Raw genomic sequence first — 19,216 nt, forward strand, 5'->3', positions numbered from 1 at the left:
ATATTGTGATATTTTTAGTTTTAAATGGCCACTTGAGACTGCAATTGTGTTCCAATCACTTAAAAAGCACTTAGTTGAAGCATTTCTACAAGATCTGAATGAGTGAATGTCAAGAAATTCTCACACAGCCACAAAAAATAACAATTCTGAAAATCGAATAATGGAGTAAAGACTGTTATGTCCTCATGAAAAGCATTTTTATCCATAAATGAAAATTCAGTCATCATTCACTCACTCTGTATGACTTTCTTTCTTCTGTGGAACTTCAAAGCAGATACGTTGTAACCAAACAATTTCAGGTTCTTATTGACTTTTAGATAGATGGATAGATAGATGAGTCCCTTGTTTGTCCTGAACAGTTAAACTGTCTGTTCTTCAGAAAAATCCTTCAGGTCCCACAAATTCTTTGGTTTTTCAGCATTGTTATGTATTTGAATCCTTTCCAACAGCGACTGTATGATTTTGAGATCCATCTTTTCACACTGAGGACAACTGAGGGACTCATATGCAACGATTACAGAAGGTTCAAAGGCTCACTAATGCTTCCGAAGGAAATATGAAGCATTAAGTTCCAGGGGGTGAAAACTTTTGATCAGAATGAATATGTGTACATTTTTATTTTTATTTTGCCTAAATATATATATATATATATATATATATATATATATATATATATTTTTTTTTTTTTTTTTTTAATTTAGTACTTCCTCCTCAGGTGTTACAGAATAAGTCAAATTTACCCAGGCCTTCAAATTTAAAAAAAAGTTTTCACCCCCGGCTCTTAATGCATTGTGTCTTTTTCTGAAGCATCAGTGACTGTTTTTTGTAAATTCAACTATTATTTTCTCTTGTGGACTATATGTTAAAGTCTTGTATGTGAAATATCTCATTCAGGTCAGTACTGAATATAAAAATAACATGCATTTTGTATGATCCCTCTTATTTTGGAAAAATAATTAACATTTGCAAGGTGTATGTAAACTTTTGACCTCAACGATAGATTTATATAGATTATCCGCAGTGTAACACTAATAGGTTGTAATTTTATCTGCAATGAATCACCACAACTTTTGCTTTCATCTCTATGTAAAATTCTGTTCCTGTTATGGTTTTAGGTGTAATTATTCTGCGTAGTGTGATGGATAATCTACATCACTCTGTAAATTACCTCTGTGTACTGTTACCCTGCTCTGGGACTGACGTGTCTGAATGTCACTCTGTCCTTTTTCCAGATTACCAGCGGCTGATGACGGTAGCTGAGAGCATCACAGCCTTAATGTTCCCCTTCCAATGGCAGCATGTGTATGTGCCCATCCTGCCCGCTTCACTGCTCCACTTCCTGGACGCTCCTGTGCCCTACCTCATGGGTCTGCACTCCAACGGGCAGGATGACCGCACCAAGCTGGAACTTCCCCAAGAGGTGCGTGACACACTCACTCACTCCCAGAGAACAGACTCATCCTGCAATTCAGTTAGGATGAATTCATGTTCAGGGATGATGTCATGTGGTTTTCCAAGGAATTTGTGCTGATGCCTTGTAGGTGGTGATCATAATGGTCTATTTGGCCTTACACGCATCTCAGTTAAAGAAAATACTTAAATCTCCAATCTGCTTAAATCTCATTAGCTCATGCGTCAGCATCTTCCTGTTGTAAGATGTTGTGGTAAATAAGCTGAAATGCTAATTCCACCCAATGAAAGGAGATTTACAGAAATGTTTATTTAAGTTTTTTTAAGGGGACATTGGATGCACATTTTCCAGAGGTTGGTATGATTGTTTGAAGTCTTCAAGAAATGTCTGTAACAACTTTGGTTAAAATCATAGTCATAATGTATTTTTTTTTTTTATTGAGATTTATACATAATCTGAAAGCTGAATAAATAAGCTTTTCATTTATGTGTAGTTTGTTAGGACAGGACAAAAATGTGACCGAGATATAACTATTCTTATATCTGAGGGTACAAAAAAAATCTAAATATAGAGAAAATCACCTTTAAAGTTGTCCAAATGAAATTCTTAGGAATGCATATTATAAAAAAAAATGTTTTGAGATATTTATGGTAGGAAATTTACATATTATTTTTAAGGAACATGATCTTTACTTAATATCCTATTGATTTTGGCATAAAAGAAAAAATATTGACCCATACGATAATATTGACCATACAATGTATTTTTGGCTATTGCTACTAATATACCCGTGCTACTTAAGACTGGTTATGTAGTCCAGGGTCACATATGTTAGTTGAAATATATGTATACCATATGTAGCTGTTATACCGTAGAAATATGAATGTGACCAGAATAATAATATCTCCTTTTAAAACCCTTCTCGTCTTTTTCATCTCCCTTCTGAGATGTGACTAAATCAATATTGGTAAAACCTTTTGTAGGAAAATAATCTCTGTGACCTTGCTCACTGATGAGGTATCTCATCTTTCTTTGATCTTACCTGACAAGAAGCAGTAAAAAGTCTGCTTTTCATGTGGAGTTCCTTTTCAAGTAAATCTTTCATTAAACATTGGTCGGCTACACTGGCACTTTACTTGTTTTGGTGCTTATGGATGAAATCTGTGGCACCAACCTGCAGGGAAAAAAGCTCTCTGATGTAGCTCTCTCCTTAAGAAATGTACTGTATCAGCATCATTGTCCAATGATAAACTACTTGAGAACCATGTATAATCATAGTATGTCAATATGTTAATCATTTAGTACCATGTTATATATCATAGGTACACTACCAGTCAAAAGTTTTTGAACAGTAAGATTTGTAATGTTTTTTAAGAAGTTTCCTCTGTTCACCAAGCCTGCATTTATTTGATCCAAAGTACGGCAAAAACAGTACAATTTTAAAACATTTTCCTGTTTTCTATTTAAATATATATTAAAAAATGTATTTATACCTGTGATTTCAAAGCTTTTTAGATTTTTAGCATCATTACTCCAGTCACATGATCCTTCACAAATCATTCTAATATTCTGATTTCCCTTTAAAAAACATTTATAATCATTATGTAAAACAGAGTAGAATTTTTTCAGGTTTCCTTGGTGAATAGGAAGTTCAGGGGAACAGAATTTATCTGAAATAGAAATCTTTTGTAACATTATAAATGTCTTTATCATCACTTTATTATCAATTTAAAGCATTCTTTATATATAAAAGTAGTAATTTCTATATTCCCCCCCCCCCAAAAAAAAATATACCGACTCCAAGTGTTTGCATGGTATAGTGTATAATGTTACACAAGCTTTTTATTTCAGATAAATGCTGATCTTTGGATCTTTCTATTCATCAAATAATCCTAAAAATGTACTCAGCTATTGATAATAATAATAAAAACGTTTCTTGAACAGCAAATCAAAATATTAGAATGGTTTCTGAAGGATCATGTAATGATGCTGAAAATTTAGCTTTGATCACAGAAATAAATTACATTTTAAAATATATTCAAATAAAAAATAGTTATTTTAAATAGTAAAATATTTCAAACTTTTCCTGTTTTTGCTGTACTTTGGATCAAATAGATGCAGGCTTGGTGAGCAGAAGAGACTTGAAAAAAACATTTAAAATCTTGCTGTTCAAAAACTTTTGACTGGTAGTGTACATAAAAAATACCATGGTAGTGCAATAGTACTGTTTAGTACTTTTTTGTTGGTGTATATTCCTAATTGTACCTGTTTGTTAATGTATAAAATAGTCAAACGTTCACTGTTTTTTTTATAAAGAAAATCTTTATAATTTCTAATCTTTATACTCTTCATAATCTTTTTCAGAATTTTCTACATTGCATAGATCAATGTTTGTAATGAAACGACTCTTGTACCCTTTCAGGCCAACCTTTGTTTTGTCGATATTGACAACCACTTTATCGAGCTTCCTGAGGACCTGCCTCAGTTCCCCAACAAGCTGGAGTTCATCCAGGAGATCTCAGAGGTTCTTTTGGCATTCGGCATATCTTCAGAGGCAAACCCACAATGCATTGAGGGCCAGAGCAAGCTCAGGGGCTTCCGCTCGGGTGACATGGCCTCTGACAAGCGCAACGGCAACCTGGCCGGCTCACCGCTCAACTCGTACTTGCTGAGAGAAAACCAAACCATAGCTCGTCTGCAAGCGTTGGTCAAGAGGACTGGAGTCAGTCTAGAGAAGGTGAGCATGGGAATGAGGACACAAAGTATGCTTAACACACACAGAATGACTAAAACAGTGTTGAGTCTCGGAAAGTTTGTTATGGTCTTTTAAAGGAATGTTCTGTAATATATACACATTTTTTTCTGTGATAATCAACTACAAGCCACAGATGCCAGTTTCAATTTGTCTCTTTGTTTGTGCGAGTTTATGAAAAATATGTTTATAGCTAGTAGGCAAGTGAATAAACATTTACAATGTTTGATTATTATACTGATTGGTATCCACATTTGAATAACATAACAAAGACTTGAAAGGGACGTGACATAATTTGTAAAGCACTGTTTACTGCACTGTTTCTTGTTGCAACCGCATAATTGAAGCAAAACCAGACGTTTATCCACCCCAGAAAAAAAAGAAAAAACAGATTTCAAAATTATAATTTATAGGGATGCATCGAATGTTTGGCAACCAAAATTATTTGCCCAAAAATAACAAAAACGAATAAGCGAAAAGGCAGAATAAATTATACGTGACGCCATCAAATAGAGGAGTGCACAAATTAATAATAAGTAATACATAATTTAAATTTTTTTTTTGTAATTGATTTTTTTCTTTGAAAACCAAGACAAAACTGTAAAATGAAACTATTGGCTATTTAATTTATGCAATGGTGAAAAAAAATTGGCAAAATACACAAAAAGCCTTGTTCGGGAATCGGCCTTCGGCCCAGTGTGTAATTTTGTTCTGCTTCGGCCAAGAAATTTAATTTCAGTGCATCCCTAATAATTTACACTATTTCAGACCTCAAGCACTAAGTGCTTTTACAAAAAAGCTCTCTGTGAATATAAAATCCACCAATCATTCACATACTACACACTAAAAGTATGGAATTTGCATGCAAAAGGGAAGTATGTAAGAAGGCAGTATACCAATACGATCATAAAATTAGGTATTAATAAAGTATTAAACGAATGCATTCATGTAATTAAAGTTTGACATTAATGTATTATTGTAAGTTATGCCAGCAACCCCATTGTTCCCTACTGGTAGTGTCTGCATCTGAATACATTAATTCATTATTACCTAACTAGCCCAAAGAGTTATAAACAATAAGTCTGAAAAAGCAATCACAAAATTCTAGTGTACTATTTTTATATTTTTACTATTTTAATATTTTTTGGGGCACATTCTTACCTTGAGTGTGTTTCTTTAAATACTTTTATTAACAAACTTAGCAACAAGTTATTTATTTATTTTTATGAGTGAAAAAATAAAAAATATTAATATATTTTAAAAAAATAGTTCTGTCATTACAACTCTCGGAAAAGTTTAGCATAGTAATGGATATGACAATGTTAATTATTAAGTAATGTTAATGTATTTGGTCTTGGCAGAATAGATCTGCTACGCTGCTGCTGAATTGCTGCTGCTGTTGGTTATTGCTGTAGTTGTAGATTATTGCTGCTGCAAGCAAGTACAGAACTTGCTACTGCAAAAGCATATGGCGATTCGGTGCTGTGAGTATTTAAGACATACTGCTGCTGCACAAATAGCATAAAATAACCCGTCTATACAGGTGGAGCTGGGGAAGGTGGAGAGTTTCAGAGGAACTCTGAAAGCGTGCTGCGAAATGCCCAAGTGAATGCTACCGGCCATTTAAATAGCTGCAAGCTGCAAGCTCATTGGTTGCTTATGCAACATGAACCAATCAGCTTGTGCCAAGTCGTGTAACTCTGTGATATCATCAGTCAAGAGCAGTGAGTGATTTTCCTTTGTTTTGTTTTATTAGTAGCCTGGAAAAATCCAGACCCTAATCTATTAAGATTATGGGTCTGGGATCGAGCAATGAAAACTGCCTAACTCGAGGGGCGGCACCAAGCATGCATTTGAAACTCTAACTGCACGCAATTGGATAACGCCACGACCAATCACAACAATACACGCTTAGCTACCAGCAGAGCTAAATGATGTTTCATTAACAAAGTTCGGGAGAAGCGCGTCAGATGCTTAGCGTAAACATCACAAGTCAATCAGCGCCATAGGTTTAAATACAGCTGACTCACCTCAATTCACTCGATGGTTTATCAGTAAACCTCCACTACTCCATCTCATCACTCCGAGTTCTCGCTACTCCTATTGGGGGGTAACATACTCTGGGTTCGGTCCACTCCCGAGCTCGGAGCCCTTCACCGGACAGCACGCCAAACATGCACTACTGTTCTCCGGCTAATTATATGTAAGCGTGAACTCGTGAACTGATAGATTAAACTCTTGCCGTATCCAGTCGGCAAAACAGCAAAAACGTCCTTCTTGCAGAGGAACGATTCGAGTTTTCGGTTTTCTGTTCCTCTTTTATATGGAAAGCCAAGTCTAACTCGTTCATTGTAGCGGCCAAAGCCGTTTCAAACAACTTGTTGTTCATCTGTAGCGACAGCGATCTTTCAAAGTTTATTCAGACGTCGCAGTGCTGTCGTCATCAGCTTAGCTCGCCTCTGGCCCGCCTACATCAGATACACCGATTTGATTGGTTCCCACAATTGCTTACGTATTGCAGTAACGTGCATCATTGCTCGATGCCAGAGTGTCTTGCAGAGACAATTCAAATTGTGCTCTCGCGAGACCTCTGGATTTCCAGGGTATTTTATTAGTGTATCATTATACAAAAATGACATATCAGTCATCATTTACTCACTCTCGAGTTTTTTTTTTTTTTTTTTTTTACATGTGAACTTAAAACATAAAACTTATTTTGAATAATGTGGGTAACCAAACAGTTACTTCCATAGTATTTGATTTGTTTTTCCCACTATCAAAGTGGGGACCAGCTACTGTTATCCACATTCTTCAAAATATCTTCTTTTGTGTTCGGCAAAAAACATAATAGAGATAGACTAAGCCAGCGGTTCTCAATTCCAGTCCTCGCGCCCCCCCGCTCTGCACATTTTGCGTGTTTCATGTATCGCTTCCGACGTTTGTTCTATTCCAACGTTACTGCCCTTCGAAGTGGACATCACGGGATATTCCGCCATTATTCATTAGTTCGAAGCGAGCGTATGTTTTCCATTTGAAGGTCATTAAAGCGTGCGAGACGTACATTTAAAATGCATTTATTTACAGATGCATTTATGTCACACTTCTCTAGTAAGTTTCATCTGTGTGTGAAGACGCTACATGCGGTGGCGTAGCGTAAATATGTGAATGAATGTTTCGAAGTATAGTAAACAGATTTCCCCCGCTTAGGGAGCAGGGAGCAATGAACACTGTGCAGGCAATGTCAATCGGAACACATCCTGCACGGACCTCACTTCTAATGAGCTCGTTATCTGAATCAGGTGTGTTAACTAAGCGAGACATGCAAAATATGCAGAGCGGGGGGGGGGCGCGAGGACTGGAATTGAGAACCGCTGGACTAAGCTATCATGAGATTTTGATATTGTTACATCCCTAGTTGATAGATTTAATAAATATGGGAAAATGTGATACAAATTGTATTTCCACCAGAATATTCAACATTTGTTTCACAGTTCATCTCCTGATGCTGTACATCCTCTCAGAAAAAGACATTTCTCACTGTGTTTTTAAGTTCAAGTTTTTCCGGGGATTTGCTGTGAATTCAGTCATTTTCTTTTTGAACTGAACAATGACTTGAGCACTGATGACAGCTGCTTTGTGGAAAACAGATCTTTTCAGTGTGGGCAATAATTATAATTATTGTGTGGGCAATGAAAAGATGAACAAATGGCTGTTAAGACTGAGCACGCTCTGTTCTGATTCTCAGAAAGCTTGAGGTCTCTCTCGATGACATTAAGCAGCTTAAGGACACACTCTGTCTAAAGACCAGGGATTGACCCCTTCCTCTTAATATAGCTCCTAGAGAGAGTTTTCCACAGGCTTAAAGCTGTACTAGTTAAATTCCATCATACTGACATGATATTCAATGATTTCCATATTTAGAGTGAGCTGTCAGGCACTTGTTTGCTTTTCTTGCTCTCTGTGTATTGCCACTTGCTCTGTATGGTTATATTCTCATGGGAATGAGCCTCATTTGCTTCATAAATCAAAGCAGATTTGTAGACTTCCGTTCTCAGCACTCCCTGCTCTCCATTCAGGGTGTTACCATGGAGAATAGATAACTCAGATCAGCTCTGAAAGCTGTGTGCTGATATTTGCTGCCACATTTTCCCATTCTCTCTTTTAACTCCTACTTTTAACTCTTAAAGTTGACATTAAAATGTCAGAATCCTCAGGTGACGTACGCTGGGCTTCTCCAGCTATTTAGTCTGCTTAAACCTCACCCTTTTCTTACAGTTAAGTTTTTTTTATTGAAATCTGCCCTTATCTAATCAACAATCGACGGACAGAACCAAGTCCTGCTCTGCATTTTAGTATTTATTTTTACTCAAGAAAAGAGCTGTTGCGACTTAAAGTACTTAAAGATCTGTTATTAAAACGTAAAAAGTTTTCCTGGAAAATGTCAGAAAAGTAATTTTGTGTGGAAAAACATAATTTACTCACCCCCTTGTCATCCAAGATGCTCATGTCTTTTTTTCTTCAGTCGTAAAGAAATTATGTTTTTTGAAGAAAACATTTCAGGAATTTTCCCCATATAGTGGACTTCTATGGTGCCCCCAAGTTTGAACTTCCAAAATGCAGTTTAAATGCCTCTTTAAATGGCTCTAAATGATCCCAAGCGAGGAAGAAGGGTCTTATCTAGCGAAACGATTGGTTACGAAACAATTTATACACTTTAAAACCACAAATGCTAGTCTTGTCTAGCTCTGTGATGCGCATTCATCCTGTGTACTCCGGTTCAAGACAGTTATTCAACTTCAAAATCGTCTTACATTGCTGTTTTACTGTTTTTGTAAAGGGCGTTTGACATTCTTTGCATGTTCACTTTGTAAACACTGGGTTGGTACTTCTGCAGTGATGGAAGGAAGATTTGAAGTTGGAGGAGAAAATGAGATGGGAGTTTTTTTACAAACCCTAACTGTCTTGAACCAGACAAGACGAGCATTTGAGGTTAAAAATATATATAAATTGTAATTTTGGGGGGGGGAATAATCATTACACTAGATAAGACTCTTCTTTCTCAACTGGGATCGTTTAGAGCCCTTTGAAGCTCTGTTTGAACCGCATTTATGCATCGGGGCACCATGGAAGTCCACTATATGGAAAAAATTACTGAAGTGTTTTTCCTCAAAAAACATAATTTCTTTACGATTTAAGGAAAAAAAAGACATGAACATCTTGGATGACAAGGGGGTGAGTAAATTATCTGTAAAGTTTTGTTCTGGAAGTGAACTAATCCTTTAATATTCATAAGCTATGCTTTTGCCTTGTCTTGCCATCACAACCAGCAGTCCCTCTGGTTCTTGTGCCACTGTGCGTAAGTGTATTCTTCTGTTGTTGTGTTTGACAGCTGGACGTGAAGGAGGATACAAGCACTAAGGATTCAAAAGTGCAGTGTGATGAAGAGGAGTTTAAAATGCATCAGTTGAACATTCGAGTGCGAGAGGTTTTCGCCAACCGCTTCACGCAGATGTTCTCTGACTATGAGGTGTTTGTCATTCAGCCCAGCCAAGACAAGGAGTCCTGGTTTAGCAACCGAGACCAGATGCAGAACTTTGACAAGGTAAAGCTTCACTATCCATTTATGACTTCGCCTGCTAGAAAAACTTGGTCATGTTGGTTTATTGCCAGTTCGAGTTGGTCAACCAGTTCTGAGCAGTTTGATGACATATTAGGTTACATCCAGCTCTAACCAAGAAGTTTTATGAATTACATTGATTCACATTATTTTCAATTAATAAAATGTACACTACCAGTCAAAAGTTTTTGAACAGTAAGATTTGTAATGTTTTTTTTTTTTTTTAAGTCTCTTCTGCTCACCAAGCCTGCATTTATTTAATCCAAAGTACAGCAAAAACAATAAAAAAAATTTAGTAAATTGTTTTATTTGATTATTGTTTAAAATATGATTTATTCATGTGATCAAAGTTATCATTACAGTCCATTTTTGGAAAAGAAATCATAGAAATTAATACTTTTTAATTTAGCAAGGATGCTTTAAATTGATCAAAAGTGATGATAAAGACACATATAATGTTAAAAAAGATTTCTCTTTCAGATAAATACTGTTTTTCTGAACTTTCTATTCATCAAAGACACCTGAAAAAAAATCTACTCAGCTGTTTTTAACATGTTTTTGAGCAGCAAATCAGAATATTAGAATGATTTCTGAAGGATAATGTGACTGGAGTAATGATGCTAAAGATTCAGCTTTGAAATCACAGGAATAAATTACATTTTTAAATATATTCCAATAGAAAACAGTTATTTTAAATAGTAAAAATATTTGCAGGCTTGGTGAGCACAAGAGACTTCTTTAAAAAAAACATTAAAAATCTTAATGTTCAAAAACTTTTGACTGGTAGTGTACCCAGAAAAGTTAAATCAGAAAGTACAGCGCTGCAGAAAAAACAAAACTGAGTGAGTAAGTAAGCAGTTTTGGGATGCTAATACTCTTTGTAGCCTACAGCAGCTTTATGGTGTTTGCCATTCATGAATTTTGCCCACTGCAGGCCTCCTTCCTGTCGGATCAGCCTGAACCTTACCTGCCGTTCCTCTCCCGCTTTCTGGAGACGCAGATGTTTGCCTCTTTCATTGACAGCAAGATCCTGTGCCACGATGACGAGGACAAAGAGCACACGCTGAGAGTGTTTGATTCCCGTGTTGACAAGATCCGCATGTTAAATGTCAGGACACCCACCCTGCGGACCTCCATGTACCAGAAATGCACCAATATTGATGAAGCAGGTGAGAGAGCTTAACTAGTGACTAATCTATTTTAGAAATGGAATCATTTGAGATACTTACAAACAATAAACCTGCAATTTCACAGCCATAAATATTTGTAATTGTCATTGAATTATTTTGGATTACTTCATATAAAATGTTATAGGCGTAGTACACAGAACTGTTCAACACAAAATATTTTTTTGAAGAATGTGACTTTTCAGTTAAAATTTGGGTAAACAGTTGCAGGTAGCCATTAGCTGCGTTTCCATTACCCCTTAAATTGCGCAAAATGAAATCGCGAATTGAAAATACGCCTAATGGAAACGCGTCAATTGCGCAAAAACTCCCATATATCGCAAAAAAGTTTTTACGCTCGCATGAGGTGGTTTTTCAGGCAATTTGAAAAAGGAATATTTAGCAAAACAGCAATGGAAATGTTTTTTCCTATTTACAGGTCACATTCGATTAAATATAGCCACAATCTCACAAAAATTGGTTACCATGACTTATTGCGAGAGGAAAAAATTACGTTTTAGCCGCATAACATCGGTTAAGGGAAACGCCAGCATTTCGCAATACTTTTTAATCAACATTTATAAAATATCGCCAAAATTTTGCGCAAATCTGTAATGGAAACACAGCTATTGACTTCCATAGTGGGTGAAAAAAATACTATGGAAGTCAGTGGCTACCAGCAACTGTTTGGTTACCAGCATTCTTCAAAATATCTTTTTAGATCTGTCAGCTTTAAATTAAATAAAATTTTAATTAGATTTTTTACAGTTGAGGTCAAAAGTTTACACCTCCCTTTCCGAATCTGCAAAATGTTAATTATTTTACCAAAATAAGAGGAATCATACAAAAATGCATGGTATTGTTTATTTAGTACTGACCTGAATAAGATATTTCACATAAAAGATGTTTACATATAGTCCACAAAAGAAAATAATAGTTGAATTTATAAAAATGATCCTGTTCTAAAGTTTACATCCCCTTGATTCTTAATTCTGTGTTGTTACCCGAATGATCCGCAACTGTGTTTTTTGTTTAGTGGTCGTTGTTCATAAGACCCTTGTTTGTCCTGAACAGTTAAACTGAAAAAATCCTTCTGGTTCAACAAATTCTTTGGTTTTTCAGCATTTTTGTGTATTTGAACCCTTTCCAACAATGACTGTATGATTTTGAGATCCATCTTTTCACACTGGCAGGCAGGCAGTTTAACTGTTAAACAAGGGACTCATGAACAACTATCACTAAACAAAAAAACACAGCTGTGGATCATTCAGGTAACAACACAATATTAAGAATCAAGGGGATGTAAACTTTTGAAAGTGGTCATTTTTAAAATTCAACTATTATTTTCTTTTGTGGACTATATGTAAAAATCGTTTATGCATTTTGTATGATCCCTCTTATTTTGGTAACATAATTAGCATTTTGCAGATTCTGAAAGAGGGATGTAAACTTTTGACCTCAACTGTAAATGATATATGTTCAGAAAATATAATATTTTAATAATATTTATAGTGCTGCTCCCCCAAATTAATAACCAAGCTTTTTACCATTGCATGTTTATAGCAACTGAAAACTCAACTTCGTTTACCCGCCAAAGCCAATCGGTTGCATGTTGCACTTGGCTACTGATAAATATGGACCCAGACACCTTGCTTTTAAAATGTTACCGGGAAGATGATCTGTGTTCCTCATGGCGCCTCATTAGTAAAAAAATCTATACGGTTCAGCCTAGCAATACATAGATGGCTCAATCCATGCAACGCTCATGCTGAATTCCTCTTCCCGCAATGCATTATGGATAGGATTCTTGAATCGTGTGCGTTACATTCAGATGTCTTCCATTAGCTCTGCTGATGAAATAGGACAGTTCAAGCACAGAGAGCCAAATGGAAATGTTATTTATTATTAACGTGAATAATGATTGATTAAAAGTTGTCTGTGCAGGGAAACCCTTTTAAAGGCTCTCATTTATCATCACAGAACTCAATAGAAAGTTACTTTATTGCATTTTATTTGTTTTGAAGAATTTTTTTCCATTGGTGTTTGCTAAGACATAATCTTCTGAATCTAAGTACAATAGCTTGGTGCATAATTTAATTTAATATTGAATTTAGTTTAATTTAATTGAATTGTTTTAAAAAAAATCTTGCTGTAGAATCTTTAATGGCTGATAGATTTTGTGTTGTGTAAGAGATATTTTGAGCATGGCGTGTGGGTTCACATCAGTGGCTTAACTGTCTCTTTCATTGTACCACATTACTTACTCACACTCCTCCCACCATGTGGTTTTTTGTCTCAGTGATGGGGACATTATTTCTTTGATGACAGCATATAGGGTTTTTGTGATTCATCTGTAATATGTGTGTGATGTGTTCCTCCCTTTTCACTTTAGAAAAGGCCATTGAGATGAGGCTGTGTAAGATCGACCACACGGCTCTGCATCCCCACCTGCTGGACATGAAGATCGGTCAGGGTCGCTACGAGCCGGGCTTTTTCCCTCGCTTACAGTCTGACGTTCTCTCCACTGGACCCACCAGCAACAAGTGAGAATAAATCGCATGGCTTTTCCTAAATGTGTTGAGACATTAATCAATTAAGTAACTGGTGCACAAAGGCTCTCAGGGCTGTTGATCCTGGCACGATGTGATTAAATTGGACATGTTCCTGGATCAACATCATTTGTTGGTCCTGGAATGGCTTTCCTAAAATATGACTGTTTGATAATAGGGCTGGATGGATTCAGTCCTGTGAGTCAGTGCTTTTGAACTTCCCATTTCTGTGAATTGATTCAAAACCCTTATTTAATTTATTGGTATATATAAATAAGTTTCCTGTTATTCATTTAGTAACAAACTAATTTTTCCAACTAGATTTTACTTATTTCTGTAAATATTTTGAATATGCAACTGATTTGTTGGTAGCAACTCAAAATGGTTCATCAAAACCTATTTCAGAGCAGACATATATCAAATATCTACAGAAGGCTTAAAAATATTGGTTTAGCTATATTGCACCAGCTTTAGATCATATTAAAGGAAAAGTTCACTTCCAGAACATAAGGAATTTATGTTTTTTGAGGAAAACATTTCAGGATTTTTCTCCATATAGTGGACTTATATGGTGCCCTGATTTTGAACTTTCAAAATGCAGTTTAAATGCGGCTCCAAACTATCCCAAATGCGGTTGTAAACAATCCCAGCTGAGGAAGAAGGGGTCTTATTTATCGAAACAATCATCTTTTTTTCTTTTTTTAAATTACAATTTATATATATATTAAAACCTCAAATGCTTGTCTTGTCTAGCTCTGCCTGAACTCTGTTTTTTTTCTGGTTCAAGATAGTTAGGGTATGTCGAAAAACTCCCATCTCGTTTTCTCCCTCAACTTAAAAAATCATTTCAAAATCATCCTACATCGCTGCAGAAGTACCGACCCAGTGTTTAAAAGTGAACATGCAAAGAAGATCAAAAAACCTTAAAGGGGTCATCGGATGCCCATTTTCCACAAGTTCATATGATTCTTTAGGGTCTTAATGAAAAGTCTCTAATATACTTTGGTTAAAAATTCTCAATAGTAGTGTAAAAAAACAGCCTTTTACCTTGTCAAAATCAGCTCTGCAAAATATCAGCTCAATTTATCGGTTTTTATCATGGGCCCTTTAAATGCAAATGAGCTCTGCTCGCCCCGCCCATCTCTGCTGAGGGATTACGAGTTGTAATGTTTACTTCAGCCGCATTTAGCTGTGTTTATCGGCGAAACTTGCCAACAAGCACATTATTAAGAAAGGCCATTTGCAAAGATAAACATAAAAAACCCTTATACTCACTTCTGCTGTGGGTCAAGCTGCATCACAAATGATTCACACGAACATAGATGCATATGTAGATCGGGATCGACGCTTTCCTTTTAAAAACGAAAGTAACATGGTCCTCTTCCTCTTAAGCGGCTCAGATGTCAGGAGTAAATGACGACTGCTATGTTCATCATTACATCCAACAACAGAACACCTCAATCACTCAATTAGAGTCTTCCTCTGCACCTGAGTCGACACAATGGCGATCAAATTCGGACTGTTTCAGCTCGGTGAGGGCAAGTCTAAGGTAAAACGCTCATGTCAATCAACTGTGTTTCGTCACAACAACAAGAAGCTGAGAATGACCTGATTTTAAAAAGGGGATATTACTTTTAAAGATTAAAACAAATACCACTGGGTGGATTTTTATCATTGTAGGGTGGTTGTGTACACAAACTGCCAACACACATTAATGTGCAAACAACATGTAAAAGTTAGTTTTGCATCTGATGACCCCTTTAATGAAAAAGGTAAAACAGCGATGTAGGGCGATTATGAAGTTGAGGGAGAAAATAAGATGGAAGTTTTTCTAAATAACTGTCTGGAACAGGAAAAAACAGAGTTCAGACAGAGCTAGACAAGACAAGCATTTGGAGTTAAAAAGTATATAAATTTTAATTAAAAAAAACCCTGATTGTTTCGATAGACAAGACCCTTCTTCCTCAGTTGGGATCATTTAGAGCCCTTTGAAGCTGCGTTTAAACTGCATTTTGGAAGTTCAAACTGTGGGGCACCATAGAAGCCCACTATATGGAGAGAAATCCTGAAATGTTTTCCTCAAAAAACATGATTTCTTCGCGACTGATAAGAAAAAGACATGAACATCTTGCATGACAAGGGGGTGAGTAAATTATCAGTACATTTTTGTTCTGGAAGTGAACTTCTCCTTTAAGGTTGTTTGAAAACCAGCAAGAAAGTATGCTGATCCAAGAAGTTGTCTTTTTGTGATTTTTGTTGTAATCTAATGGTGTTGTTGTTGTTAGATGGGCGAAGCGCAGTGCACCAGCACAATGGCGGAGGAGGGACAGACAGAAACAGCACGCTGAGCATCTTTATCTGGACAATGACCAGAGAGAGGTACGGATAGAATGCAAAATTGAGGTTTTGTCTATATATTGTTTCTTTATACAGTTGAGGTCAAAAATTTAAACCCCCCTTTCAGAATCATTAAAAATGTTAATTATTTTTCCAAAGTAAGAGGGATCATACAAAATTCATGTTATTGTTTATTTAGCACTGACCTGAATAAGATAGTTCACATAACAGATGTTTAGATATAATCTACAAGAGAAAATAATAGTTGAATTTATAAAAATGACCCCGTTCAAAAGTAATTCTTAATCCTGTGTTGTTACCTGAATGATCCACAGCTGTTTTTTTGTTTAGTGATAGCTACACAAAATGCATAGTTTTTCCTTCTAAAGCATCAGTGAGCATTTAAACCCTCTGTAATAGTTGCATATGAGTCTCTCAGTTGTCCTCAGTGTAAAAAGATGGATCTCAAAATCATACAGTCATTGTTGGAAAGGGTTCAAATAAACAAATATTTTCGAAAACCAAAGAATTAGTGGGACCTGTAGGATTTTAACAGAGGGCAGTTTAACTGTTCAGGACAAACAAGGGACTCATGAACAACTGTCACAAAAAAAAAAAAAAAAAAAAAAAAAACCCAGCTGTGGATTATTCGGGTAACAACACAGTATTAAGAATCAAGAGTATGTAAACTTTTGAACGGGGTCATTTTTATAAATTCAACTATTATTTTTTCTTGTGGAATATATGTAAAATCTGTAAAATATCTTATACAGAGGTCAGTACTAAATAAAAAACATGCATTTTGGATGATCCCTCTTATTGTGGTAAAATAATTAACATTTTGCAGATTCTGCAAGGTGTATGTAAACTTTTGACCTCAACAGCCAACAAGTGTTCATCATACATATGAAGTCCTTCAGTTCTAAAATGTTGGTGTACAACATTATATGCACTACAATATTTTAGTCACTACATAATTCCATTTGCGTTATTTCTGTTTAATATTATTACTATTATTGATATTTAATAATAATAATAATAGCAAAGAATAACTATCTGTGTTCACATTTTTGACAGATAGTGTACATGTTTATCTGTTGCTAGTTTTTGAATGTTTTTCACCTATTCTTTATTTTTCTTTATTTGTTGTGTTGTTTTATTGTCTATTGTCATTCTTTTATAGCTCCTTTCATAGCATTATTAATGTGTTTCTTTTGTTTTTGTTTGTTAACTTTCTCTTCCTGGATCTCTTTTCTTCACCCCTCTTTTTTCACACTTGTCTGTCTCTCTTGTGTCTTCCTCTCTCTCACAAACACACACACACAAACACACACACTCTCAGCATGTGGAGTGTCTGTTTTCTGAGCTTCAGCTTCTGCTGGCTCTGGACTACTACTGGTTCTCGCAGTCCTTCAGGCCCTGTCTAAAGTCCGTCAAGGTGGATGTGGTATGTGCTAGATGAGAAATCAGGACACGCTGAGGCCTTGAATCTCAATCTGTGCCCACTTTGACATTCCCCACTGCCCTTCCTGTCTTGAAAGCTTAAGCCCTCATCCCCATCAGTGTCTGTAGCTTCCTGCTTTTGACACTTTTGTCAAATTCAATGTGATATCTTTTCTCTTGTGTTCTCTGTGAATACAATTCAGTCAAGATGTGAAAGTCATTTATATTTACTGCAGGAAAAACTGGGTCTAGGTCTTATGTTGCCTTTAAATCAAACAAAAGAAATGAGAAATAATCATTTGCGTAGACAATGAACACTATTATTAAGTCAGTTAAAAAAAAATTGTATTAACATTATTTATTATTATTTATTTTTTACAATTTAAATGCATTTAAACCTCTTTCCCCTTGTTGTCAGTAGCGTGAAATACAGCATTCTCATTACCGTTTTGCAAATTTTGAGCGAGAAATTTTGAACAATACCCAGATGCTTTTTGTATCTGTATCTTAAAAAATATTATAAATGTCTACATGAGATATAGTCCCATAAACCATTTATATATATTATTTTAGGATCATTTTGTTGTTCTTTTGCATCCCTTTTAATAGTGCCAGTCCTCTTTTATTATAATTTTACGGAAAAAAGTGAGTTTGGAAAAAGTATTCCTTCAATTGCGATGACAAAAATGATACAATTCAAAAAAATCTTAATGGTCTTAATCTTAAAATAGTTTTTTTACCCATTTTTAGTGTGTGCACATTATTTATTTATTTAAAATTGTATTAATTGTTATTTTTTATTATTTTATTTTTTTTATTTGATTTATTAATCCTTTTTTGGAGGGGATTTGATTTGATTTGGAGATTAAATATGACCTGGACATTTCTTCATGTGTTAGGTCTTAAATTTGTGATTTATTTTGTGATTTATTTATTTAACTCAATAACAAGTTGAGAATTTAAATGCTTAGAATTTGTTAGTATTGTAGGAGTTCTGTATATTGTAAGCCACCAGCGGACTTTGGCGGTATTTAGCTAAAACTCTAAATCTGAAGTAGTTTAAAAGCCACAAGCTACATGAAAGTGTTTTGTTGGGCTTCATGTAACTTTGTGGTTTTGTCAATGCAGAAATACATCCAGGAGGCCAGAAACCTAGGCACCACTCTCCGCCAGCCCAAACTCTCCAATCTGTCTCCTTCAGTCATTGCACAGACCAACTGGAAGTTTGTAGAGGGACTGTTAAAGGAATGCAGAAATAAGGTAAGTGTTTTGATCCTCCTGTAGATTTGAATTAAATGGATAGTTCACTAAAAAATGAAAATTTGACGTTTATCTGCTTACCCCCAGGGCATCCAAGGTGTAGGTGGCTTTGTTTCTTGAGTAGGACACAAACAAAGAGTTTTAACTCAAACCGTTGCAGTCTGTCAGTCATATAATGGCAGTCAATGGGGATCAAATCTTTAAGAGTAAAAAACATACATAGACAAAACCATTGACAATACATTGAGGTCTTAAGACACGAAACGATTGGTCTGTGCCAAAAACTAAACAGCATTTATACCATTATTCACCTCTGATCCACTGCAACCTTTTACTGTCCTGAGCGTGTTCACAACAACCGGCATGTGACGCGTCAACGTGATCTGCCATAGTAGATGCACATGCATATTCGTCACTCATTGTTTACATTGTGCATATTGGCCCCTCAAAATGGTAATTACTTGTGCTCAGTGGCGGTTCTGGGGGGAGGGGGGGTGGCAGAGCTTAAATCTGGAATCGTTTCTGGAATTTTTTACCACACCCGAGCATTTTCGGGTGCAATACACAGTTTGTCCTGCAGGTGACAGTAATGATGCTTGTGTGCTAAAAGGAAAAGATTACGGAAGCAAGACCACAACAATGACTACGTTTACATGGACACCAGTAATCTAATTAATGACC

General features: G+C 35.8%; 1 protein-coding gene across 4 annotated transcripts in view; it reads left to right on the forward strand.

Annotated features, from left to right (window-relative positions):
* dennd5a (DENN/MADD domain containing 5A) overlaps positions 1 to 19,216 on the forward strand; it is a 69,217-nt gene that overhangs the window by 30,040 nt on the left and 19,961 nt on the right. For 2 of the 4 annotated variants that reach the window (XM_073835675.1, XM_073835676.1), the window contains 8 exons: positions 1,233 to 1,420; positions 3,834 to 4,148; positions 9,553 to 9,765; positions 10,715 to 10,949; positions 13,339 to 13,489; positions 15,781 to 15,874; positions 17,175 to 17,279; positions 18,404 to 18,535. In XM_073835675.1, the coding sequence (XP_073691776.1) occupies positions 1,233 to 1,420; positions 3,834 to 4,148; positions 9,553 to 9,765; positions 10,715 to 10,949; positions 13,339 to 13,489; positions 15,781 to 15,874; positions 17,175 to 17,279; positions 18,404 to 18,535 (1,433 nt within the window). The remainder of the gene's footprint in view (positions 1 to 1,232; positions 1,421 to 3,833; positions 4,149 to 9,552; positions 9,766 to 10,714; positions 10,950 to 13,338; positions 13,490 to 15,780; positions 15,875 to 17,174; positions 17,280 to 18,403; positions 18,536 to 19,216) is intronic. The other 2 variants (XM_073835677.1, XM_073835678.1) reach the window with 1 other exon arrangement.

Source organism: Garra rufa, chromosome 3 (assembly GCF_049309525.1).
Source record: "Garra rufa chromosome 3, GarRuf1.0, whole genome shotgun sequence".
NCBI lineage: Eukaryota > Metazoa > Chordata > Actinopteri > Cypriniformes > Cyprinidae > Garra > Garra rufa.